Source organism: Acinonyx jubatus, chromosome D1 (assembly GCF_027475565.1).
Source record: "Acinonyx jubatus isolate Ajub_Pintada_27869175 chromosome D1, VMU_Ajub_asm_v1.0, whole genome shotgun sequence".
NCBI classification, from domain to species: domain Eukaryota; kingdom Metazoa; phylum Chordata; class Mammalia; order Carnivora; family Felidae; genus Acinonyx; species Acinonyx jubatus.
Window position 1 is genome coordinate 15,105,056 of NC_069390.1, and position 26,819 is coordinate 15,131,874.

A 26,819-nucleotide genomic window follows, 5' to 3' on the forward strand; every position below is an offset into this window, starting at 1 on the left:
GGCTTCAGTCCTTCCTTCCCAGAAAGCCCCTTGCTCTGTGTGCAAAATTGTGCATACCAACGGGAGAGGTACTTTGTGCTCTGCCTCAGGAAAGACATCGTAACAAAAGGTTCCTACACTTACTATATCTGCATAACTAAGCAGGGCGCTCCATTAACTTCTCAGAACAAAGACATCTACTCCAAGAAAACTTCCTGCCTCTGCCTATACAGAAAAGCAGCTAGCAGTTAAACTTGAATTTTGAACAAATTATCTCATTTAAAGCTATGAGTAAACGCTATTATGTTCCACGCATTATCAGTAAATGCTATTATTCTCACAAAGACCTAGAGGTTCCAAGAAGTGAAGTGACTTGTCTATAGAATCGTAGGCAAATCGGGTCCGTCTGACTCCAAAGCAGTTTCTGAGGATCAGGAATCTTGGAGTGGCTTAGCTGGCAGGTCTGGCTCAAGGTCTCCCAGGAGGCTACAGACAGCCTGTAAGCCGGGGCTGCAATCATCTGAAGGCCTGACTGGAGTTGGAGACTCTACTTCCAAGACCACCTGGCTGCCGGCAAGAGGTTCAGTTCCTCGCCACGTGGGCCGCTCCCAGGGCTGCTAGCGAGAGTGAGCTGCAGAGATGTTTACAACCTAAACATCTGAGATGTTTACGACCTAATCTCAGAAGCAACACACCATCACTTCTGCTACATTCTGCTGGTCACACAGACCAACCCTGGTACAAGGCCCAAGGGGACCACCTGGCTATGAGGACCAGAGAGTAAGTATCATTGGAGGCCATCTTGTTGCTTGGAGACCACACGGGATTTTCCCCCTTCTTTTTATCTAAATTTTTTGTATACTAAATTATAAGGGGGAAAGCTACAGAGTGCTGGCAAGGGCACTTTCTCAACCCTGTTGATTTTTAGGCATCCCCTCTCTGCCTTCTAGTTACTTTAAGGATCCTATTTTTCCGTCGCCCTCCCACAGTTGAACCAAGAATGGCTTCCTCCGCCCAGTCCTCTGGCGCCATCTAGTGGCCACATCCGAAATGGCTGCCCCAGCCAACGCTTCTCCGTTTTGGGGTCCAAGGATTTACCTTGCCTTCAGGAAAGTGACTAGGATGATTTTCCTCAGAAGTCCCAGAGATCGACATCCAGCTCCAGAAAGGAGCTGTGGAACCCCAGAAGGGATGGATGAGCTGTCAGAATTTTTGAGACCATGGACTAAACTTGCCTCCTCCTTCTGCTCCGCAGATGTCAACCAGCCCTGCTCCCTGGCAGGGCAACACTCAGCCAGAAGCACGAAGGTGCTCCCTTGTTTCCTCCAGCTTTACTGCTCAGAACCTAACATCCAAAAACAACATTTTTTAACAAACTGCTAGCAGCAAGAGGGACTCAAAACCGGCCTCAGGTTCACGCTCATTTTAAAGAACTTTGTAAAACTTGACAAATATATTTAAAACTCTGTTGTAGCTACTTTTTTTTCATCAAGGAGAAAAAAAATTAGGTTTTAACTAATTGGGTAGTCATTGAGAGAAAGTAAAAAATTTAGGCTGATACCTCCAGGTTCTGTTTATAAATGCCTGGTTAAGAAATGGACCATTTTAAGGTGATGGGTATTAAGAAGGGCACTTGTGATGAGCACAGGGTGATGCATGTAACTGTTGAATTACTATATTGTACACCTGAAACTAATATAACACTGCATACTAACTAACTGAAATTAAAACTGAAACTTAAAAAAAAAAAAAAAAAGACTATTTTAAATGAAATCTTCTACTCTTGAAAGAGGTGACTAAGAACCAAGCCTCGGAGTTGATTCAAATCCCAGCTCCACCAAATACTAGCTGTGAGGCTGTTTTAGTTATTGCCACAAAAATGCAACATAATAAGAGATCCCAAAGTCATAGATTCTCCTGGAGTAAATCATTCTCATGGAATCGTAGGTCAGCCAGGGACCAGCTAACTAGGCAGGGCTGGACCCAGGTGGCTCTGTTCCGAGGCACAGCCCAGCTGGGCTTGGGTGGGGCAACTCTGCTACTCAAGTGTTCATTCCAGGGCTCAGGTTCACAGGGCAGCAGCTGCCCAGCGGGGGTATTTTTCATAGCAATGGTTGAAGCACAAGAGGGTGAACAAAATCAACTGAAGTGTCTTATGATCTAGGCTCGGGACCAGTACGGTCACTTCTGCTCACATCGACGGACCAAAACAAATCGCCTGACCTCATGCTGATTCAGAGACAAGGGAGGGGGAATGTACTGGCTCATCGTCATCCTCCACGAAGTCGGACCCGATCACTCACCTACCTCTCTGGCTTCATATTGTGCTCTTAGGTCCCCTCTCAGCTAAGCTCCAGAGACTGCAGTCTCCTGGATCCCTCTTCAAAGTGCCAAATTCATTCCTGCCTCAGGGCCTTGGCACACTCTGCCACTCCCTTCCAATCCTTTCTCAGTCTAGCTGCAATGTGTCAGCGGGTAGGTTTAATCCCTTTTAAACTTCCTGACTCTTCAGTAGGCTCTAAAATTCTACAGGGGCAGCGATCATGCCTGCTTTGTTCTCAACTGTACATACCCAGGGCCCACTGCCAGCCCATAGATGATCAATAAAATTTAAGTTGATAAATGAATAGCTACCATCTACTGGACGTTTCATGCATCCCAGGCAATATGCTGAGTGTTACAGCATCAAAATTTTAACCACATTCGTATTTGCAAAAATCTGAACCGTCATCTCTATTCTTTCTGAACTTACCTTCAAGCCTCCTCTTTGCTGAGAGGCGGAGTCTGAGACATGAGGGTAAGTAAGCCCAGAAACTTCCCAGTTGAAGGTGTGATGGCCAGATGACATCGGGGCTCAAAACACCCTTGGGAAGATGCCCTCGTAGGGGCTGGGGTCTTTAAACTTCCCCAGCTTCAACAAGACATCAACCCACACCCACCTCTGCTTAGGCACGAGGGTTGTGTATTCAACAAGGCCCACAGACTCCACTCCTGACACTCGGGGAGAACTTCAGCTTTCGGCCACCGAACTCTTATCAAAAGCAGGAAAGTTTGTGATTTCCACTCAGTCCATTCGGGCAGGGGAAGAACAAAAGCTCAGGCCTCCAAACTCGGACCTGTCTACCACCATACATCCATCAGGAAGCATCGCTTGTAAAGCAAAATACTTTCTATCCTCAACCAGGAATAATTAAACGGTAATATGCTCCAGATCTGTGCTTTCTTGCCTAAGGAGAAAAGCCATTACAGTCGTGGCCTCAGGCAGACCTGGACATACCAGCAGTAGCCTTCCTGGAAAACTGACCTTCCTTCAACACAGCATTTCACAGTCAACAGCTCAGGCATGTGCTGGAACTGTTACTAGTTATTTTGCACTTGGCAAGCAGGCCAGCATTTAGCTGCAGTCTCCAGATGGTTGGGAGAGGCAAGGAGGATGGGGGGTGGGGGGGGGCGGTTAGGAGGGAGAGACAGCAGGAGCCGGCTATGAGCAAGGTCCTGGAGGAACCTGGAGGAACCCCCAACCACTGCTGAGGACCTAGTGGGGCCTGGCGGCGGGGAACCCTGTCTCCCCACTGAAAGGGCTGTATGGGCCCTGTTCTGTGTGGTAAATTCTACCCCTGGCTCCCATTAACAGGGCTCCATTCCCCTCCACCAGCCCAGCGTCTGGTAGGTGCCCTTCCTTCCAGCCCGTGTGACACCACGTGACCACCATGCAGCTTCCATCCAGAGAAAATAGTGAAGGTAAAGTGTATGTGTGTGTGTGTGTGTGTGTGTGTGTGTGCACGCGGTTACTTACGTATCATGTACACGCACACCTGGAGAAGAGTGTCAGGCGTGAGACTGCTTCAGGCGACCACACACAGTCCCGGAGCTTCTTCCCTTCCAGGCTCGTCCGCCTCCCGCGCGCCCACCCTCCGGTGCTCCCACTCCGGCCTCCCCGACACACGCAGGGTCCCCGCGGGCGCAAGGCCTGGGCTTTCACGCCCCCAACCGCCCCCCCTTCTCCTCCTGCGAACAGTCCGCTTAAGACTCGGCTCAAAAACCACCACCCGTAATTCCGGAATCCGGTTACCTGTGCCTTTAAACCTCCCCTGGTACCTCGTGCGTTCCTTTTGGGTTTGAGGCACCTGGGGCGGCTTCTTACGCGAGGACCTCTGCTGTATTCATCTTCGTTCCCTGGCCGGCCTGCGGCGTGTGCACCGCGGCTCTGGGAACGGCCTCTAGTCTCCCCGCAAGCAGGCATGCGCGCCGAGCACGCGCCGAGCACGCGCCGGAAAGCTTTCTCTCGTTGGCATGGGGGTGTGCACCGCCTGCCGTGTGACAGCCACGAGTTCATGCCTCCGAGGGTGAAATGCTGGTTTTCCTTACACCTGCATGACCCAACATACTAAAGCTTTTATTTACATAAAATAATTCACATAAAAGAGGGGGATCTGTTTCCCCCTCTGTTTGTGCTCCATGAGGGCAAAGGTTTTTGTCCTTTTTGTTTGTGGTTGAACCCGGTATTTTGCTTTACCAGCCACAGAGGCAGAGTGGCTGGTGCATCACAGGCACTAAGGGATAGTGGCTGGTGCATAGTTGGCACTCAAAAACTGTCCAGATTGCTACAGTGTCCCAGAAATTCTAGGATTCCCCAAATCCATCACTGGGGAAAAAAAAAACACCTCTGAAAATCCTGGGGACTTGCCTGAGGTATGTGTGCTGAGACCAAATGGCACAAATGGAGTGTCTGTCCATCTGTAGACCCATGTGTCTGACCCTGTGAAAGCACACGCAGCCACATCTCAGATGCACACTCACTTCTTCTTCCAAGTCTCCTCTTCACGTATCCCTGGATGTGTGTTTTGGGCTGGATTATGTCTCCCCAAATTCATAGCTTAAAGTCCTAACCCCAGTACCTCAGAATGTATTTGCAGGTACTGTCTTTAAAGAGGTGATGATGGTAAAATTTAAGTCGTTAGGGTGGGCCTTAATCCTTTATGACTGGTTTCCTGATAAAAAGGGGAGATCAGGTCACAGACAGACACAGAGGGAAGACCAAGTGAAGACACAGGGAAGATGGCAGCCATCTGCATCAAAGAGAGAAGCTTCCGAGGAAACCAACCTGCCAGCGCCTTGATCTTGGACTTCTGGCCTCCGGAACTGAGAGAGATTAAATTCCTGTTGTTTAAGCTTCCTGGCCTGTGGCACTTTGTTGTGGCCCCAGCAAACTAACACAGTGTACAAAATCCAAAAGGGACACATGTTTTTGTTAAGAACGCCCCAATTAAACACAGGCCCATACACTGCTCAGGAAACGAAATGGCGGGGACCTAAAGTAAAAAGTGGGACAAAAAAGAAACAAAAGGCAACGTGTGTTGACACTTTTTATATTTGGTATTTGTGAGTCTTTTAAAAAAATTTTTTTTCAGGCCATTTTTTCCTTAAAAAAAAAGAAAAAAGCAACCAACAGCAATACTCTGTACAAGTATAACAAACATTAGAAATATGCATCATTCCAAAATAGTTACAAGAAAATTACAGTTTTAGAGTCCATATCAACACATCCTGTTCATACGTGCCCCCCGAGGGAAAAATGCTACAGTATGTCAAACACTTGGCTGCTATACAGTCTGAAAACGCAGAACTTGGACTTTTGAGGCAAACCAACATAGTCACCAAGCCTTGTTTAGCACAGTAAGTGCAACCCAGCACTGCAAAAGAAAACCAGCCTTTTTCATCTCTGATGAAAAGCAAACATGAATCAGATGCAAAGGTGGCCCCCACCCCCAACGAGCCTCAGCTCGACGAAGCCCAACTCCAGTGCAGTCAAATCTGCCAAAGTCCACCAGAGGTCACTAGGTGCCCACAGGGAACAGACTCCCAAATGTCATTTCCCACCGGTGCCAAACGTCACTAGGTTTACCTTTGGAGGCAAACGTCCTCACTCTTGGGAGAAGGTACCGATGCCCCAAATCCCCCAGACCAACTGACCACCAACCTTCAGGCCTTTCACTGATAACTAATCCCACCCTGGCCATTTTTCTGTGTGCAACCGGCAAATAGGAAAGCAGGGGTGATCACACCATCTCCGCGATTCCACTGGACTCCTCAGATTTTAGTTCATCGTTCCTGGGAGGCTTTGGGGCAGGAGCTTGAAAGCACCTTCTCTTTTCTATGGCCAATCCCCAGCCCGTGTGTCCTTTATATTTACACAATTATCTTCCCTTTTCAATCACTGTGCTATAAATACCCTCACCACCCCCACCGGTCCCCAAACCCAGCCCTCTTCAGGATGCAGAGAAGCATCGTGACCTTCACATGACCTGCCATGTGGAATCCAGACCTCTCTACCACGAGCCTTCCTCCCAGGACTGGGAATGACATCTGAGAGTGGCTTAGCTGGGGCTCCTGCCCATTTCCCAAACCCATACCAGGTGGAAGGAAGGAGAGTTTCTGGGGTTTTGTGTGATTCTACACAGTATGTTTATAATTATTGTTGCTTTAGCCTTCTAAAGGAATTTTTGGAGCCAAGTCCTTCCCTCCGATTTCTCTGTGGCAGGGAATGTAGGCAGGGCCGGGCAGAGCATCTTTGTCAGAAGTGACTTCTACACCCCCATTCCAGTGGCTTCCTGACAAGTAAAGTGGAGAGGGGCATGACCCACAGAACTGTGGCCCCGGGCAGGGACCTCCGAATGCCATCATGGAACTCTGAGAGCTGCACGCATGGAGGGGCAGACCAGTGTGAAGGTTTGGAAGCAATCTGCCCAAAGCCAGCTTCACTCAACAGCCCGGGACGGCATGGCTTCCCTGATGCAGGCCTAAAGAGCCGAAGGCCCCTCTGAAGGGGCGTCAAGATGGCCCAACCAGGCCCGTACAACCCATTCCTCGCAGGGCCTGATGCTGAATGAACTGCTTGCCACAAGAGAGAGCAAAGGATTCGGCGAAAAGTGCAATTTCTGTGTGGGAAGTAAGTCCTCCCCAGACACTGACACGACCACCTCCTCTCCTTTTAATCCTTTTAGTACCTCAAAGGGAAAAGGGGGACAAAAGACGTACAAGCGCTAAGCCTCTGAACCGAATCAAGGGCTTTCAGTACGTTGTGGTTCACCCTCCATAACCCACTAGCACGTCCAGTCAGTTCTCAAGGTGCTAGCAAGTTGAGGAACACGGCAGCGTCGGGAGACGGGCTCCCCCAGGTCAAGAGTGACCGGGGCACCCGGAGAAGACCCCACTCCCATTTTCACTAGGACACAGTTGTCCTGAATTTACAGCAGGATTTATTACTGTGGAAAACGGCCACAGGAATCCAGGGACTTGGTAATTCCTTCATAAGACCTTCTCTACTTCATTGCCTGTAGGAGGATAAATTCAAAACCTCTTCAAAATATAACCTGAGCCACAATATAAAATAAAAAGAAACAAACCCTTTCATGTTAATGCCTTGAGAAGTTTACAGATTATGTACCAATAAAATAAATCCTCATAAATTCTGAAATTCTTGGTGGATACACACCTGAAGCAAAAAAAAAAAAATTAATCTACATTAAAAAAATCAAAAGTAATTACAGCAGCAGTATAGTGAAAAGAGGTTTTAAAAATAATTACATCTTTGATACAAATTCAAACTCTGTACACCTCAATTCAAAGGAATGACTGTTTTAAGAGTTTAGTATATATATATACAGTAGATACCGATATGTGTCACTGCAGATAGACTAAAGCCAGTGGACTTTGAGGGAGGAGGGATTAATCAGACACTGTTTTCACACTGAAGTGTTCACAGATTGCCACGCTTTTAAACACACACACACATACACACAGACACGGACACACAGACGCACATAAAATGCCAACCTGAGTAAAACGTTACTAAAAACCTAGAGCATCATGAATCACTAAGTCACATATTGCACCTTTAAATAATCCTTCTTACCAAATACAGAAATGAGAAAAAAGGATGAAACAGGGACAAGAGAAGGAGATTATATCACTGTAGGGTTCCTCTGCTTTCCCCCACCCCCAGAAATTCTCAAGGTGATACTTGGTTTCCACTCTCACTCAACCAATGGGCTGAAAATGTGGCCAACAGAAATGTCTTTGGGGAAAACCGGGAGAGAAAGGGGAAAAAAAGAATAGAGCACGAAACATGGGGGACGGGGAGGCCTCCTCTAGTCAAATGAGAACAGGAATGTTACCGAGAAGGCTGAACCTCAGATACTAAACTACTGTTTAAATATTCCTTATATTCCAATTATGAGATTCAATACAAAAATAGAGATATCTACTGAGTTTTGCCTGTGGAAGCATAATTCAGAAAAGGCACATGTTCAAATAGAAAACCCAGGCAGAAGACGTACCACGTACCCCTCCCGACATGATAATCATCCACAATCACGTATTTTCCATCAGCTAGATTCCAAGATACAGTAGGTAAAAATAGATCTCTGATACTTAAAATATATTCAACCCAACACAATCCTGGCTTTAGCATGTGAATCATATAAAATAGTCTTTTTTAAAAAGAATCTGTTTTGAAAAAGAAAAAAAAAGTCATAGCTCACTTTTCCTGGTGTTCCATAATTCTCAAGGAAAAAAAAAAAAAGTGAACTCATCCCATTGGTATTCAGGAATGTAGTTGATTAACTCAACACCCATCCACAGCCCCTGACAGCCCCAACTTCTCATTTGTCATGTTCTACATGTGCAGCTTCACACCCTCAAATTAGTTCTAACAAAACAGAACAAAGAATAAGATATTAGACATATAAAAACATGTCGACATCGGGGCATTTTCCTTCACTGTGGGTGTGACGGTCCGGTTCACTCCAGAAAGGTTTTACTTTGGAACTAGGCGATGTAACCATTTGTCTTTCCAAACGCAGTCACTGGTGCAAGGTTTTCATAGATTGTCATTGCAGTTGTGTTCTGGTAGATAAGATCTACTTTTGAGTCCTTCTGGGATCTGATGATATCCAAAACACACTGGTTGAGGAAAACATACTGGTCCTGTTAGAAAAGTAAAAAGAGAAAGCAAATGAGCAGAGGTCCCAGAGATTAGCACCCAAGGTTACTTTCAGATTACCACCACTCCCCCAAACCCATCGGCCCCACAATGAACAAAGCCAACAAGATTTTCTTGGTTAGTGAGCATGGGCGGTGTAAGGAGTCAATTGTGATTCTCAACAGAGGGGACAGGTTAAGGGGGATAATCTGGGTAGAGTTGGGTAGGGACCACCCTCAGGCAAGCTCGTCAGAATATGCAGGTAGCCATTAAAAAAGGAAGAGGAAAAAGGTATATGCTGAAAGATATCCAGGGTGCTATAAGAGAAAAAAAAAAAAAATCACAGGGCAGAATTAGATATAACATAAAATCCAATGGAAAAAAATATTCCATGTGTCAATATCCAAGATATATAAAAAAAAACCTACACAACTCGACAGCCAAAAAACAATCTGATTAGAAAACGGGCAGAGGAGGGGCGCCTGGGTGGCGCAGTCGGTTAAGCATCCGACTTCAGCCAGGTCATGATCTCGCGGTCCGTGAGTTCGAGCCCCGCGTCAGGCTCTGGGCTGATGGCTCAGAGCCTGGAGCCTGTTTCCGATTCTGTGTCTCCCTCTCTCTCTGCCCCTCCCCCGTTCATGCTCTGTCTCTCTCTGTCCCAAAAATAAATAAACATTGAAAAAAAAAAATTAAAAAAAAAAAAAAAAGAAAACGGGCAGACGAACTTAATAGATACTTCTCCAAAGAAGACATATAGATGGTCCACAGACACACGAAAAGATGCTCAACATCACTTATCATCAGGGAAATGCAAATCAAAACCACCGTGAGATATTACCTCACACCTGTCAGAAGGGCTAGTATCAAAAAGACAAAAAACAACAAGGACTGGAGAGGATGTGGAGAAAAGGGGACCCTTGTGCACTATTGGTGGGAATGTAAATTGGTACAGCCACTAAGGAAAACAATATGAAAGTTCCTCAAAAAATTAAAAACAGAAATACAATTGTGATCCAGTAAGTCCACTACTGGGTATTTACCCAAAGAAAACAAAACACTAATTGAAAAAGATATGTGAACCCCTATGTTTGTTGCAGTATTTTTTACAGTAGCCAAGATAGGAAAGCAACCCAAGCAGCCATCAATAGATGATAAATAAAGACGTGGTATAAATATGCAATGGAATATTACTCAGCCATAATAAAGAATGAGATCTTGCCATTTGTGACAACATGGATGGACCTAAAGGGTATTATGCTAAGTGAAATAAGTCAGACAGAGAAAGACAAATACCATACGCTTTCACTTATGCATAGACTCTAAAACTCAACACAAACACACAAAAAAGCAGAAACAGACCCATAAATACAGAGAATTGGTGGTTACCAGAGGGGAGGGGAGGGGGGAGATGGGCAAAATGGGAAAAGGGGAGTAGGAGGAACCGGCTTCCGGTTATGGAATTAATTAAGTCACGGGGATGAAAGGCACAGCGTATGGAATACGGTCAATGGTACTGTAATAACCTTGTGTGGTGACAGATGGTAGTTACACTTATGATGAGCAGAACATAACATATAGACTTGTTGAATCACTCTGTTGTACACCTGAAACGAATGTAACATTGTGTGTGTGTCATCTGTACTCAGTTTTTTTAAAGAGCACCAGCCATAACAACAAAAAAAAAGTACTGTGTGTGTGCGTGTGTACATGTGTTTTTCTACAGATGTACATAAAGAAACCTATAGTGATATACACAAACTGTAAGCATTGGCTACCTCTAGGGAAGAAAAAGTAAAAGAGAAAAATACATTCTGTATAATCCTGTTTTGTTAGATGTCTTAATATGAACAAGTTTACATTATCTTCAAACTACAAAAAAAAAGGACCAAGAAAAGAATTTGTGGGCAGGTATAAGATTTCTGTGTTTCTTCAAAGGAGATAAAAGACTGAGTTCTACTCTACATAATTATAGCAGGAAAAAAAAAATTCTCTTCTGACCAACACAGGAGGTGAATTCTACACTTTCTTCCACAACCATGCTGCTCGCCCAAAAGCACACGATGTACCCAGGCCTCCAGAACATTCCCTGCTAGACTCAAAAACACAGCACATATTCATGGAGTTCTAAATTGGTACAGGGCGACAGCCTGATACAAAATTAATATTCTGCTCTCATCCCAGTCAAGACACATTCCTTCCTACAGCGTTGAAGAAGGCGATTTCCCAATATATTTTCTGAGAACATGACTTGAAAACAATGTTTGTCAGGAACATTTCAGGGAAAGCCGAATCCAATGGGTCTTACCCAACTGACATTGTAGATACTAAGCATGAAGTTTCTCAGCTGGCCAGCCATCCCCCGGGGACTATGATAATTGATGTTCTTTTACATTCACAGGGCTAGGTGAGGATACACTGCTATATGAACATTACACCTATTTCATTCACATTGCTAACATTTGAGAAGTCCGTTTCATCAGCTTGTTTTAAGGATGGTCAGACCTTCTCAGAAACAAAGCATGAAGATACCAGTTTTAAGAGTTTACAACCCGGAAGCCAAAGTTCAGAGAATGGCTAAGATTATTTGATGAGTTAGTGGCTGCAAGGTAAGGAATCCAGGTATGATCTTGGTGTGTACTGTTCCATTGCTGGTATCACTACCACCGTATCACCATATCGGATAATTCAATCGCAGTTAAGGATCTAAAAGAAGTCCAGTGTTACCTCACAGCCCAGAACCAGAAAGACCTAGAAGGGTGAAGTGTTTCAACACAAGTATGTGACATGATGCAACCTTTTGAAAACAGGATTGAAAAAGCGGACTGCCAGACACAGAGCTCGGCCTCACCTCTGTTTGCACCATTAAAGGCCTGTGCATTCGAAGGTCATACACAATCCCATACACATCCACAGTGTTCTCATTCTCTATCTGGTAGATAAGACGATCGATGGCAATGAACGTGCCTGTCCTTCCAACCCCAGCACTGAAGAAAAAAAGACATGAACACATCACCATGGGTTACCTCTAACCTAAAATGCTCAAATGTGCATTTGTGCATGTATCTTGCTCCCCTCCACTATCAATGCCCAGGATCATGAAACATTTGCTCAACTAAAACCTCAGCAAATTGGATTACACTAGCTTGGGACTGGGACCCAAACCCTAAAGTTCATTTTGCGTCAAATATCACAAATAAAACCTCTTGCTAGAGTGGCTTGAATCTCAGTCCCATTCAAGTTATTAACCATAACCCAGGATGGCAAGTTTCATCAATTTGTTCCCCATAGGGCAACAAAGCCCCTCTTCATCTTTCCTAAATTAATTGCTTTAGCCTAAAAGCTAGCTAGTTGTCTTATTGGGCTAGAGCAGGAAGTGGGGACAAACTTTTTCTGTAAAGGACCAGATAGTAAATATCTTTGGCTTTGCACACTAAATGATCTCTTTCTGCCATTTTAGCATGAAAGTAACTAGAGGCAATATGTAAGCAAACAGGCATGGCTCTGTTCCAATACAACTTTATTCGTAAAGGGATTGTGGTAATAGTTTCACAGGTGTATACTTGCCTCCAAACTCATGCAGTTGTATACATTAATTTATGTACAGTTTTGTATGCCAAAAAAAAAAGTTTTAAATAAACCAATAAAATGAACTAAAACTATGCATTTCAACTTCACTAAATAACAAACCAAAATGCTGAATGAAGAAAGCAGGTTGCAGAATGATGTCTACATCATAAAATTTGGCAAAAGCTTAAAGCTATATAAAACCACAGATATACATACATATGTAATAAAATATAAAAGCATACAAGGGAATGATTCAGGTCAACTTTAGAACCATGTTTAACTGTGTAAGGACACTGATAAGTAGCAACTTTATATCTGGAACATATTATTAACAAAAAGAAACATGGTCTCATGCCATAGTTTATTAGATTATTACTCTATATTTTTGTAAGGTTGAAATATCTTTTTTTTAATTTTTTTTAATGTTTATTTATTTTTGAGACAGAGGGAGACAGAGCGCAAGGGGGGGGGGGGGGGCAGAGAGAGAGGGAGACACAGAATCTGAAACAGGCTCCAGGCTCTGAGCTGTCAGCACAGAGCCCAATGAGGGGCTTGAACCCACGAACCGTGAGATCATGATCTGAGCCGAAGTCAGATGCTCAACCGACTGAGCCACCCAGACCCCCCTAGGTTGAAATATTTTATAAGAAAATGTCATAGGGGCACTTGGGTGGCTCCGTTGGTTCAGCATCTGACTCTTGATCTCGGCTCAGGTCATGATCTCACGGTATGTGAGTTCGAGCCCCGTGTCAGGCTCTAAGCTGACAGTGCAGAACCTGCTTGGAATTCTGTCTCTCCCTCTCTCTGCCCCTCCCCAACTTGTTCTCTCTCTCTCTCTCTCTCTCTCTCTCAAAATAAATAAATAAACTTAATAAAATGTTGTAAGTAAGATATAAATTAGAATATATTATAGTCTTAAAAAAAACACAGGCAACCTACCAGATCTGGCCCATGGTTATAGTTTGCCAACCCCTGTTCTAAAAGCCTCAGGGCTTAGGGAATAAGTCCATGGTCCCTTATCCAAACCTTTCTTAAATTTCCAAATGCCTGTTGCATTCCCTCTCACGCCTTGCTTTTCTAAAGTGTCCGCATTTATAATGGCGTTTGAAATCGGTCCTACATGGAGCGCCATCTGCATACCTGCAATGCACCAGAATGGGAGACTCAGGAGGACTCTGCTTCATGTAGTCACGGACAAGGTACCGAAAATTGATGAGCAGGTCGGTGGTGTCGGGAACGCCGTGGTCCGGCCAGGAGGTGAAATGAAACTGTCGCAGAGGGTGACTCTCACTTGTCTGGAGCTAAGAACCCAGGAAAGAGAAAAGGGCACGTGAAATGGAGCAGCACCCGAAGGCTGAGCCGCATGGGATAGCTGACAGGTAGCTACAGAGGAATGGTTACAACTAACAACTGCAATGTTACATTGGTACAGCAACTGAGAAAGTGCTTGCTCACCAAATCCCCACAATGTGCCCAAGAGGGAGGGTTTATCATCCCCTTTAAAGATTCTGAAAAGTGAATCAACTCCCCCCACTCAGCCTAGGTGTGGTACAAGTGCATCATCCTCTGATCCTGAGTTCAGATCTTCCTTTCCCACTACAGGTGCCTGCCAGTAATGCACTCACAGTCTCACAGTCCTATAACTACACCTTCCTAGAGCTTCATGAAGCCCGTCCCTGAGCCCACATGGGAAGGTCATCAACCAAAACACCAAAAATGAACTATACTGATGCAACTCTGATAATCAGAACCTTTGGGGTGAGAGCTGCCTCACAATCCGTGAGCCTTCCGGAGAGTCTCACGAAGCGACAGGCAACTGGCGAGCACCAAGGAAGTATTTAGAATTGCAAGAGTTTGAGAAAAGACCATCCCCCCTCAAAGAAAAAAAAAAAAGAAAGAAAGAAAAAGAAAAAGAAAAAAGCATCTATTTCAACATCAGACAACAGGAAGTGGATCTCGTTATAACAGTTAGTTATGACACAGACTAGTTTCCTACCGCAGATTGAAGCATGTACCTTTTGTCATCAGAACTCCACCCAGGCTGGGCCATTCCTGCCCTGGATTCAAGTGTTCTCACTACGTCCATCCCCGGCACTGACCTCACCCACATACCTACATCTGGACTGCAGGCATTTCCATGTGCTTTATGACAGCTACCTTTTGAAGCTTTTTTTTTTTTTTTTTTGTATATATGTTATAAAAGCAGTGTATTCACATTGTTCAAAACATGGAAAAGAGTAGAGAAAGGGGCAGAGTGAGGGACAGGGTACTGGGAAGTCTCATACACACAAAGGTGACGTTCACAAATTTAACCGAAAGTATTGATCCAAAGAAGGAAAGCAGTTATGTGGGATAAGGAGAGGAAGGGGTGGAGGGAGTTCAGACCTTTCAGTATTTATCTCTGTAGAGGGGCAAGGGGGCTCAGGTTAGGGGTGGCAGTCAAAGGAAACTTTTAGTTCTATCTGTTGCCTTCCCGCTTTTATTTTTTTAAATTTTTTTTTCAACGTTTATTTATTTTGGGGACAGAGAGAGACAGAGCATGAACGGGGGAGGGGCAGAGAGAGAGGGAGACACAGAATCGAAAACAGGCTCCAGGCTCTGAGCCATCAGCCCAGAGCCGGACGCGGGGCTCGAACTCACGGACCACGAGATCGTGACCTGGCTGAAGTCGGACGCTTAACCGACTGCGCCACCCAGGCGCCCCGTCTTCCCGCTTTTAAAAAAGAAAATAGATCTGGGGCGCCTGGGTGGCTCAGTTGGCTAAGCGTCCAACTTCGGCTCAGGTAATGATCCCACAGTTCGTGGGTTTGGGCCCCACGTCAGGCTCTTATGCTGACAGCTCGGAGTCTGGAGTCTGCTTTGGATTCTGTGTCTCCCTCTCTCTGCTCCTCCCTTGCCTGAACTCTGTCTCTCTCTCTCTCAAAAATAAACATTTTTTTTAAAAAAGGAATGGATTCATGCATTTTGTGTAATCAAAAATTACTATTTTACTAAATGCTATGTGGTATCCTGGATTCGATCCACAGGATCGGGCTTTAGCGGAAACAGGAACAGGAAAGGGCTTTAGCAGAAAAATGTGAAACCCAAATGAAGTCTGGAGTTTAGTTAACAAAAATGGTAACAGGGGCGCCTGGGTGGCGCAGTCGGTTAAGCGTCCGACTTCAGCCAGGTCACGATCTCGCGGTCCGGGTGTTCGAGCCCCGCGTCAGGCTCTGGGCTGAAGGCTCAGAGCCTGGAGCCTGTTTCCGATTCCGTGTCTCCCTCTCTCTCTGCCCCTCCCCCGTTCATGCTCTGTCTCTCTCTGTCCCAAAAAAAAAAATAAATAAACGTTGAAAAAAAAATTTTTTTTTAATAAATAAAAAAGAAAAAAATGGTAACAGTCACGGTAATTTTCTTTAAATAATGTGGACAATTCCACCCGTGATTCCCCTCCACAAGGGTGAACCCCTAGCACTGAAAGCAACAAAGGATAATCCAATCTGTTTTAAATGGATGAAATCTATAGAAATAAGTATATTTTAAGGGTTTCTCAACTACTATTATCGGCGTGTGATAACAGCTTGGACAGCACTTCCAGAGGAGGAATTGAAATGTTAACTGAAACCAGGACATCTGAGGCACAGCCAATCAGTAAAGAATTAATACTTCTGTATCCATGACTTATGGAATCTTCAACCTAACCTACCAGCACCCCCATAAAAGTCAACACCACTGAATCTACTCCCAGGCTTTTCTTTTGTGCACTATTCACAATATGCATAAAATTTTGTGTGCTGGTATGTTTCACTTAATTGCATTCTCACATCTCCTCATGGTAATTATGCAGTCTACACAGCCATCATTTCTAATAGCTAAATATATAGCTATAGTTTAGTTATCCATAGTTTAGTTATCCATCCTCCAAAAGCTAGAAATTTGCACGGGTTCTAAATTTTCCTCCATTATAAATAGTGCTGAGACTCCTCTTTGTGAATAATAAGCCTTGTCCTATATTTCGGATTATTTCTTTAAGACAGTCTCAAACTTGGAACCACCAGATCAAAGGAGAGTGGTCATTTTTATGCTTCCGATATAAACTGCAGAAGGGTTATACCAATTTACACGCCCACCAAAAGATATCAATGTTGCTTCATTGTCCCTAACCACCCTTAAGAAAAAAGGCAGGGGCACCTGGGTGACTCAGTGGGTTAAGCGTCTGATTCTTGATTTCCCCTCAGGTCATGATCTCACGGTTCATGAATTCGAGCCTCGCATCGGGCTCTGTGCTAACAGCGTAGATGGAGCCTGCTGGGGATTCTCTCTCTCCCTCTCTCTCTCTGCCCCTCCCCCACTGATGGGGAAGGAAGGAAGGAAGGAGAGGGAAGAAGGAAGGAGAGGGAGGAAGGAAGGAAGGGAGGGAGGGAGGGAGGGAGGGAGGGAGGAAGGAAGGAAGGAAGGAAGGAAGGAAGGAAGGAAGGAAGGAAGGAAGGGAGGGAGAGGGAGGAAGGAAGGAAGGAAGGAGGGAAGGAAGGAAGGAAGGAAGGAGAGGGAGGAAGGAAGGAAGGAAGGAAGGAAGGTAGGAGAGTGAGGAAGGAAGGAGAGGGAGGAAGGAAGGAAGGAAGGAAGGAGGGAAGGAAGGAAGGAAGGAAGGAGAGGGAGGAAGGAAGGAAGGAAGGAGGGAGGAAGGGGGAAGGGAAGGGAGGAAAGGAAGGAAGGAAGGAAGGAGGGAAGGAAGGAAGGAAGGAAGGAAGGAAGGAGAGGGAAGGTAGGAAGGAGAGGGAGGAAGGAAGGAGAGGAAGGAAGGAAGGAAGGAAGGAAGGAAGGAGAGGGAGGAAGGAAGGAAGGAAGGAGGGAAGGAAGGAAGGAAGGAAGGGGAGGGAGGAAGGAAGGAGAGGGAGGAAGGAAGGAAGGAGAGGGAGGAAGGAAGGAAGGAAGGAAGGAAGGAAGGAAGGAAGGAAGGAAGGGAGGGAGGAAGGAAGGAAGGAAGGGAGGAAGGAAGGAAGGAGAGGGGGGAAGGAAGGAAGGGAGGAAGGAAGGAAGGAGGAAGGGGGAAGGGAGGAAAGGAAGGAGAAAGGGGGAAGGGAAAAGGGAAGGGAGAAGGAAGGGAGGAAGGAAGGAAGGAAGGAAGGGAGGGAGGAGAAAAAGAAACAGACTGACAAATAGAACAAACTGGTGGTTGCCATACGGAAAGTAGGTCAGGGGATGGGTGAAATAGGTGGAGGGGACTAAAAGGTACAAACTTCCAGTTATAAAATAAATAAGTCACAGGGATGAAAAGTACAGTGTAGGGAATATAAATGCTATATGGTGACAGATGGTGACTACACTTATTACAGTGAGCGCTGTGTAACATGTATAATTGTTGGGTCACTGTGCTGTACCCCTGAAACTAATATAATATTATACGTCATCTATACTTCAATGAGAAGAAAAAAATAACTTATGAAATTTCTCTTAATACAGTAAAGCTAAAGAGTTGCCTTACAGTGTATGTAGATAGTTTTATTCCATAAAAAGAGAGCAAAAGTATTTTTCTGATGCATAAAAAAAACATATTGGTTAACATCAACCTAAAAAGTATCACCCCAAAACTAATATATAGTCATCTTTTCTGAGACCTATCCATCTCGGCCTCTTACTTACATTTTTCACTGTGAAGTCTCTGATGGTCCATTGTGGAAGAACAATTTCTGAGGTCATTGCCACAGTTATGTCCCCATAGTCCTGAGCTTGCTTGGAGGGCCAGTATTCCTCACATTTGGTCTAGAATAAAATTGCATTAGAAAAAAAAAATTGGGTCACATCGTCTGTCATCACTAAAGCCTCAAAAGGGAGGCCAGATATTGAAAACTGGCATCAGAGGCTGGGAGTTCTGTTTGACTCCCAAAACTGTTTTTTCATTTACAATTATTGCCAACTCTTTTAAAATTGGGAGGTTTCTCATAAAAATGCAGACTTCTTGCTTCTCTTGAGAAATCAGAAGATCCGGCCAACACTGAGCCCCAATTTCTGCATGAAAATGGACTTAGAGCAGAACAGACATTGTCCCTTCTCTGGGGACATAGTGTCAGCCAGTTCCACTTGGCCCCTAGAGCAGCCAGTCCATAACTATTCACTGGACTAAATTCAGACTGACCCATAACCCCTTGCAGCTAGAAGAAACGAGGACTTCGCCCAATACTTTTAGATCCACGCTAATTAGAATACAAATACAGACACCAATAAAGAGAATCAAATCAAATCACTCTGGGCCTTTGATTTTCATAAGTTGGTGGGCAGATGTGAACAGAAATAAAAACCAGGAGGGGCGCCTGGGTGGCTCAGTCGGTTAACCGGCCGACTTCAGCTCAGGGCGTGATCTCGTGGTCCGTGAGTTCAAGCCCCACATCTGGCTCTGTGCTGACAGCTCAGAGCCTGGAGCCTGTTTCAGATTCTGTGTCTCCCTCTCTCTGACCCTCCCCCGTTCATGCTCTGTCTCTCTCTGTCTCAAAAATAAATAAACGTTAAAAAAAAAAAAGAAATAAAAATCAGGAAACATCAGTTCCCCACAAATATCCAAATCCCCAGATTTGGTAAATGATTTCACACACACACACACACACACACACACACACACACACACACACACACACACACAGTCTCCCACTCTCTCTCCCTCTCACCCCCTCTGAGAGGCATACTCTACTGCAGGTGGCTTCCAATTATCTAACATCTGCAGGTGGCTTCTATTATCTAACTCACCTGGGAGGTCTGTTTTGCTTTAAAAACAGATGCCCAGGCCCCACCTCCAGAGCTGCAGACTCTGGTTGGGGACCTGTATTTTCAAGAAGATCCCAGTTTCTAGATCACTGCTCCCAGAAAGAACACACGTCTTGGACACTCAATGACATAGACCTGATGCTCAGCTCAGCCTCTTCCCAGCTGGGTTTCTGCTGCCACCCTGTAGGCAAGTTCTTAAACTCTCTGAGCCTCAGTTTCCCCATCGATACAGTAACTATACAGGAGGGTTGTTATAGGAAAGAAATAACATAAATGGAGTATCTACTGCAGAAAGCTCACTACCTCCCTTCCCTTTTCATCCAGAGTCAGTAAATCTACTTCCCTCCTGACTTTCAATACACAAAGGCGCACCTAGGTTCATTCTCTTCATGTTCTCCATTAATTTAACTATGTCATGTTCATTTGTCTAACAGATATTTAACAGAATGTTCCATGTACCAGGCCTGAGCTCCACAACACCATAAAGTTTATCTGCATTCACAAACAAAGTTCTTTTGTTTGCACAACAGCCTATTCTCCGGATGCAAGGAGGTGGTGGAACCCAAGCTTCTATATCGCAAGCCCCGTGAAGGTGGGAACCAGTTCTTACTGTGTTTTGTGATCTTTCCCTCCCCCAGCCCCAGCCCCTAGCAGAGCACCTTACACATACTTGGGGCAGGATAAACATTCAAGTTAAATAAAGAACATTAAAAGAGGTATCGCGGCACCTGGGTGGCTTAGTCGGTGAAGCATCCAACTCTTGATTTTGGCTCAGGTCACGATCTCACACTTCATGAGACTGAGCCCCATGTTGGGCTCTGCGCTGACAGTGTGGAGCCTGCTTGGGATTCTCTCTCTCTGCCCTTCCCCTCTCTCTCAAAGTAAATAAACTTTAAAAAAAATTTTTTAAAGGGGCTTCAATGGGTTCCCACAACCACCCAGGGCAGAGCCGCTCCAAGTGCGCACTCCAGAGCAGCAGAAGCAGCCGCACCGAGAACTCTCCAAAATGTAGTTCTGGGGATCCCAGCCCAGACTGCCCGAACCAGAGGCTCTGGAGGCAGAACCACCCTCCAGGGGATTCTGATGGACTTTCAGAAGCACTGGCCTAGGAAGTGAATTCCTATTCCTCAGGTAGCAAACCCACAGGAAAACATTCCCAGAGCAACGTTAGGTCCTATTCCTTGGGTACAGAATTTCTGAAGTCAGCCTGTGTCTTTCAGGTCTCCTTAGATGCATTTATGGAGACATGGGTTTATTACAAGAAGAAACCTTATCTTTGGTGGAAGCAGCCGGGGGGTTTCAGGCCATCACAGGGGAGAGGGGACTGCTGAGGTTTATCTGGGGAGAAGTCTGAGATTTGGGGTAAAGTAAGGGTTCCAAGGCTAAAAATTGGGTTTGATCACTGAGTTGGTCGAATCTATCATCTCACAGATGAACAAGCTGGATGCTTAGAGACACAGAGCTGAGACAGCCGGAGCCGTTTCTGCTCCGGACTGGGAGCTTTGCGCTGAGCGACCCCAACTCCTGTTCCTTGTAACTCTAGCTGCAGCAGCCTCATGAACAGAGAACACTGATATTCATCCACAAAAGAAGGCAACACTAAAACTCTTCTTTGTTTAAACTGATTTTTAAGCGTTTCTCTTAGAAAAGAAAAATACAGAAAATGAGTTTCTAAGACTAGAGGTGATGTTTGGGGGAGTGTTTTCTTTAAAAAACAAAAATGCTTCTTAAGATATACTTTCACTGGGGCACCTGGGTGGCTCAGTCGGTTGAGCATCCAACTTCAGCTCAGGTTCATGATCTCATGGTTTGTGAGTTCGAGCCCCGTGTTAGGCTCTGTGCTGACAACTTAGAGCCCGGACCCTGCGTCAGATTCTGTGTCTCCCTCTCTCTCTGCCCCTGCCCCGCTCATGCTCTCTCTCTGTCTCAAAAAATAAATAAACATTAAAAAAAATTTTTTTAAAGATATCCTTTAACCACAGCCAAAATGAATTAATTAATTTAATTTAATAATTTAAATCAAAGATACTTACCCTTCCCTGTTCGACACATTTGGTCAACATAACAATGGCATATACATTTTTCTCCCAAACCATACGCCAAAAATCTTTCAGAGTGTTGGGTAAAGGCCCTTGGGTGGCAATAAATTCTTTCTTGGAATGGTAGCCCTAAAACACGGAAAGTGACAGAAATTCAGCGTCAGAGAAACAAAGAGGAGCCCTGAAGATTTCATCCTTACAAGCCGTGCCATGGGAACGTCCCCCCACTTACAGGCATGTAGTTGGCATTGATGTAGTCGTCAGTTGAATGGGCCTGGACAGAAAGCTTGACACGGGAAATATCATCTATGACATTAAGAGAAAAAAGGTCCCCATTAGAAGCAAATGTTTGAGGAGAATTACATATAAGAGAGAAAAGTACAAAATGGCAACACATTGTGAGGGTGTGCTGAGTGGCATTTTACAGAAAATGAGATGACCTTAATTTGACCCTCACAGTCAGCCTATGTGACCGGCACAGAGAAGTTAGGCAATTACCCAGCAAAGCTAGTAACTGGCAGAACCAGGGTTCGAACTCAGGCAGCCTGACGCTGGGGTGCAAGCTCCTAACCACACCAGACCACCTTCTGAAACAACACAAACCTACTACTATTAACATCCTTGGGTGTGTGCCGTGAGCCAGGGAGTGCACTGAGCAATCTTATTTATTCCTCAAAACCACCCTACCGGCCTGTGTGCCCATTTTACAAACGAGGAAACTGAGGGTCAGGAAGATTAAGTGACTTCTCCCAGCACTGATGTCTGGTCAAGGGCAGTCAGAATTCAACTCTAGTGCCCTTTCCACCATGGCAGGGTAAACACCCAAATCTGCATACTTTATTTCCATAGAAATGTTATTACGACAAGACAGTACCAAATTCCAGAATAAACTGAATGTGTAAGACTATTATAGGCAGAAAGATCTAAAACACAAAAATTCTCATGTTTTCTAAATACTATCATCTCAAAACCACACAAACGTGTCCAACTCAAGAAATGAAATAATAACTTGAGAATTTCAAATGTCAGGCGGAATAATCAGCAGCACCACGTGTTTCCCTGTCTTTGACTATATACCATCTCGTCCTCCTCTTGGACAAAACAATATGACAGTTCTAAGCTCGGTTACCAACATGACTCGTAGTCTAGAACTTTCCCAATAAAAACAGTACCCGAGGGGCACCTGGGTAGCTCAGTCGATTACACATCCGACTTCAGCTCAAGTCATGACCTCGCAGTTCGTGAGTTCCAGCCCCGTGTCGGGCTGTGCTGACAGCTCAGAGCCTAGAGCTGCTTCAGATTCTGTGTCTCCCCCTCTCTCTCTGCCGCTCCCCCACTCTCACACTGTCTCTCTTTCTCAAAAAATAAATAATAAATGTTAAAAAAAATTAAAAAAAAAAAAAAAAAAAACAGTACCCGAACTCTGGATCTGAAAACCTCTGCAGCAACTGTAAGATCAGGCCAGTGATCCTGGGTTAACCCTAGAAGGGCAGGATGGGGGCGTATCCCACTAGCCTGATTTTCAAAACATTTTTCCTGGAACAAGGTTCAATGCCTGCTGTCAATACAAAGGGGATGGGGGGGGGGGGGAGGGGACACAGGGAGGAGATGAAGAGAAAGCACACAAGCTAAAAAATCCTGAATCTAAACAGAAGTTAATGTTTTAGGCCAGGAAAGAAAAACACAGCCTCAAATATAAAACGACAATGTCTCTAAATGTCCTGGTGTAAAAAGTATCAGCAGAACCTAGAAATTACACCTGAATCAGAACACAGCTGCAATCGACTGATACGTCTTTGTACCCTAATTCTCATCCGAAGGAAAGACCACAAAGAACTTTTCTGTGGAGGAAGGTTCACATTTCATCTGAATGGATGATGTAACAAATAATTCTTATTTTAAACCCAGTTTGTCGTTAGCCCCATGCATTCGGCAGATATTGTTAATTCTCAAAATGTGAATCCAGATACAATTCATAATTAGCAGTGGGATGCATTCAGCCAACCAGAGATGTGTCCAGACGAGCAGAAAGCATTACTCCCTGCCTGTCCTCCTCTTACCCACTTCCTTTCTAGAACTATGTTAGCTGAAATAAAGGGGCTTTGAGATAGAGGGGATAAGAGCACAGACTCTAACCCTTACCCTGAAAGAAATGACAGACCTAATCCAGAGCCCGGCCTGCCTGCCATGGGCCTCTGTGTGACTTGGGACGAATCACCTAGCTACCCTGTGCCTCGTTTCCTCATCTGCAAAATGAATATGCTACCACCTACTGCATAAGGTTCTCATGAGGCCTGGATTCAAAGGAATATGCCTAAATACAAGGCTAAATTAGCACACCGCAGGTGACTCCTGAATAATTGTGGAGGTGGTTAGTAACTATCTTGAAACCACTTCCCTCCACTGTGAGAGGGGTGATGGCCAGGGACAGACAAAAGGGAAGATCTTGTGGAAAAAACAACTCACACGGCAGAACGTTATTATAGCGATTCTTTCCTCTGTTCTCAGCCAGTTCCGCTGTATATTTAGGTAGACTAATTCCAACAAGCTTCAGATCCTGAAAACAAAACAAATGAGTCGTTCATTTAGTTAGCGTCCAGATATTATTTATACTGAGCATCGCGTAGGACAAAGTGTAAAGGCAGAGGTGTTTTGAGTTAAAGGTATGTTGGAGTTCCAACCCTCAGGACCGGGGAATGCAGCCGTATTTGTCATCAAAGTAAGATGAGGTCATAGTGGATTAGGGACGGGGAGCCTTGATCCAACAGGTCTGACGTCTTTACAGAAGAGGCGCTGAGATAGACACTCAAGGGGAGGCGGCCATGCTGAGGTGAAGGCAGGCACAGGACTTAGGTTGTTACAAGCTGGCTGAAGCCAGGCGGGAGCTTCTTTTAGAGGCTTCGGAGGCACCACAGCCCTAGCAACAGCTTGATTTAGGTCCACTGGCCTCCAGAACTGTGAGAGAAGGATTTGCTGTTGTTCTAGTGCTTTGTGACCACAGCCCTTGGAAACTAATGCAGAGGTTAAAATAAAACAAAAAGGATAATCCTTGCCTTCCAGGTGCTTACACCCCGGGAGAGAGGCACAGGCAGAAATAACTAATGTCAGGGTGCCTGGGGGTCTCAGTCAGTTAAGCATCTGACTTCGGCCAGGCCATGATCTCATGGTTCGTGAGTTCCAGCTCCCCATCAGGCTCAGTGCTGACAGCTCAGGGCCTGGAGCCTGCTTCTGATTCTGGATCTGCCTCTCTCTCTGCCCCTCCCCCACTCATGCTGTCTCTCTCTCTCTCTCTCTCTCTCTCTCTCTCTCTCTCTCTCTCCCTCTCAAAAGTACATAAACATTGGGGCGCCTGGGTGGCTCAGTCGGTTGAGCGTCCGACTTCGGCTCAGGTCACGATCTCACGGTTCGTGAGTTCGAGCCCCGCGTCAGGCTCTGGGCTGATGGCTCAGAGCCTGGAGGTTGCTTCCGATTCTGTGTCTCCCTCTCTCTCTGCCCCTCCCCTGTTCATGCTCTGTCTCTCTCTGTCCCAAAAATAAATAAACGTTAAAAAAATTAAAAAAAAAAAGTAAATAAACATTAAAAAATTTTTTTTAATTTAGAAATAACTGATGTTACAACGAGGCAGAATTAAATAAACACCACATGTCACAGATGAAACAGGTAGAAAGAGAATTTAAGTCCTCCTGGGCTGTGCTTTGAGTTGCACAGTAGGTTCAATGGCAGGCCCAAAAAAGCCAGGCCCCCTTCCTAACTCCTACAACCTGTGGATGTGACCTTATTTTGTAAAAGAGTCTTTGCAGATGTATTTAGGTTGACAACCTTGAGGTGAGATCATCTTGGATTACGTGGGTGGGTCTTAAATCCAATAAGTGTCCTTATACAAAAGACACCCAGAGGGGAACCATGGGGAAGGGGAGGAGGAGACCACAGAGAGTGGAGTGACTGGGCCCTAAGCCACGGAACGCGTGGAGCCACCCGAATCAGAAAAGGCAAGCAAGAGGTTCTCCCCCAGAGATTTGGAGGAACCACTGCCTTGCTGACACCTTGACTTTGGACTTACTATAGCCTCCAGAACTGCAAGAGAATAAATTTCTGTTGTTTCAAGCCACCAGTTTGTGGTGATTTGTTATTGCAGCCGCAGGAAACCAATGCAAAGAGGGAGTAGATTCAATAAAGGCAGAGACCACAGCAGGGCAGCCCAGGGAGGGCGAGTGTGCTCGGCCAAGCTGCTGTGGGGGGTAGAGCACATGGGGACTGACAGGCAAGAACTCTTTCCGCAGGACTTCACAGAATGCTCGGGAATCAATGTCGGCCACACAGCCGTCAAGCCCCAGCCCGGAAATGCCAGCCAGAACAGCTTCCTAATTACCCCAGTTAACAGCCCTCAGACTTGAACTTGAACGCCTAGTTTCTCTACCTTTCGCTCTCTCTCCGTCTCCGCATAATCTTCATTTATCAACAAGATTGAACACACAAACCACTAGAAGCGAGGGTACACCTAAGTGCTTGCAGCCCACAGGGCCACTAGGACCCCTGAGGTCTACCTGACAGAGTTCCTCTCCCCTCTAAGAGGGCCGCCTCTTATCCACCACTCCCCCACGCAATAAAAACAGGCGGTTTTCCAACTTGCAGGAGAAACATAAAGCAATTAAGAATACATTATTTACAACCACGTACTTCATATTCTTCTGCAAACCCACAGTTGGAGTCCGCTTGTTGTTTCTTAAAGTAGGCTTCAAAATTCTCCACTTTGATTAACTTGGATCTAAGAAAATAAAAACAGCTTATGAGGACTTTTTTTACATCCAGTGAAGTTCATGCTCAAAACAGAAAAAGACAAGTTATTTAAAAATTAAAGAGGCTACTCACTTTTTAGGTCTTCATCATAGAAAGGGAAAGAAAAGAATAAGAATTAGAAACACCGACTGGATCATGACTCTAGAAATGATAGTAAACATCTTCCCAAAGGAACAAAAACCAGAGTATAATGGGGGGAGGGCGTGTCAATAGAATGTTATTTACAAAACAATGATATGTGTGAATCAGGAAATCTCCCTTCTAGAGCCTGTCATGTAACTGATGGGCTTTGTGACTTTACACAACCTATTGATAACCCATTTGTTCTCAAAAATCACAAAATATGAGGGGCACCTGGGTGGCTCAGTCGGTTAAGGGTCTGACTCTTGATTTCGGCTCAGGTCATGATCTCAAGGTTGTGAGATATAGTCCTGGCCTCAGGCTTCGCTCTAGGCAGGAGCCTGCTTAAGACATTCCCTCCCTCCCTCTCTCTCCCCCCCACTCTCTTCCGCCCTCCCTTCCTCTCTCTCTGCCCCTCCCCCCACCCTCACTCATGCTCTCAAAAAAACAAAAAATCAGAAAGTACATATTTATTGGTAGAATATGGAAGTAAGGTTCTACTTGCCATAGTAGGCAGCAGGCAGCTTCAGGAGACTAATAAACAGAGAGTCCTTGCAGAAAAACAAAGTTAGCAAGAACTCCTGCATGATCAAGGC

The 26,819-nt window shown here is 45.2% G+C and overlaps 2 protein-coding genes across 3 annotated transcripts in view; both read right to left on the bottom strand.

The window, feature by feature from the left end:
• The window catches only part of LOC106976551 (olfactory receptor 4B1-like), a 52,448-nt gene extending 47,753 nt beyond the window's left edge, over window positions 1–4,695 (bottom strand). For both annotated transcript variants that reach the window (XM_053203171.1, XM_053203170.1), the window contains exon 1: window positions 4,052–4,695. The gene's annotated coding sequence lies outside the window, so the exon portion shown is untranslated. The remainder of the gene's footprint in view (window positions 1–4,051) is intronic.
• A 637-nt stretch (window positions 4,696–5,332) lies between these two features.
• The window catches only part of PTPRJ (protein tyrosine phosphatase receptor type J), a 169,593-nt gene continuing 148,106 nt past the window's right edge, over window positions 5,333–26,819 (bottom strand). The window contains exons 16-24 of the mRNA XM_027072680.2: window positions 26,176–26,184; window positions 25,984–26,071; window positions 23,773–23,863; window positions 21,539–21,612; window positions 21,301–21,435; window positions 18,152–18,271; window positions 13,670–13,830; window positions 11,811–11,946; window positions 5,333–8,967 (exon numbers count right to left, since the gene is read on the bottom strand). Of these exons, the coding sequence (XP_026928481.2) occupies window positions 8,809–8,967; window positions 11,811–11,946; window positions 13,670–13,830; window positions 18,152–18,271; window positions 21,301–21,435; window positions 21,539–21,612; window positions 23,773–23,863; window positions 25,984–26,071; window positions 26,176–26,184 (973 nt within the window). The 3' untranslated portion in view covers window positions 5,333–8,808. The remainder of the gene's footprint in view (window positions 8,968–11,810; window positions 11,947–13,669; window positions 13,831–18,151; window positions 18,272–21,300; window positions 21,436–21,538; window positions 21,613–23,772; window positions 23,864–25,983; window positions 26,072–26,175; window positions 26,185–26,819) is intronic.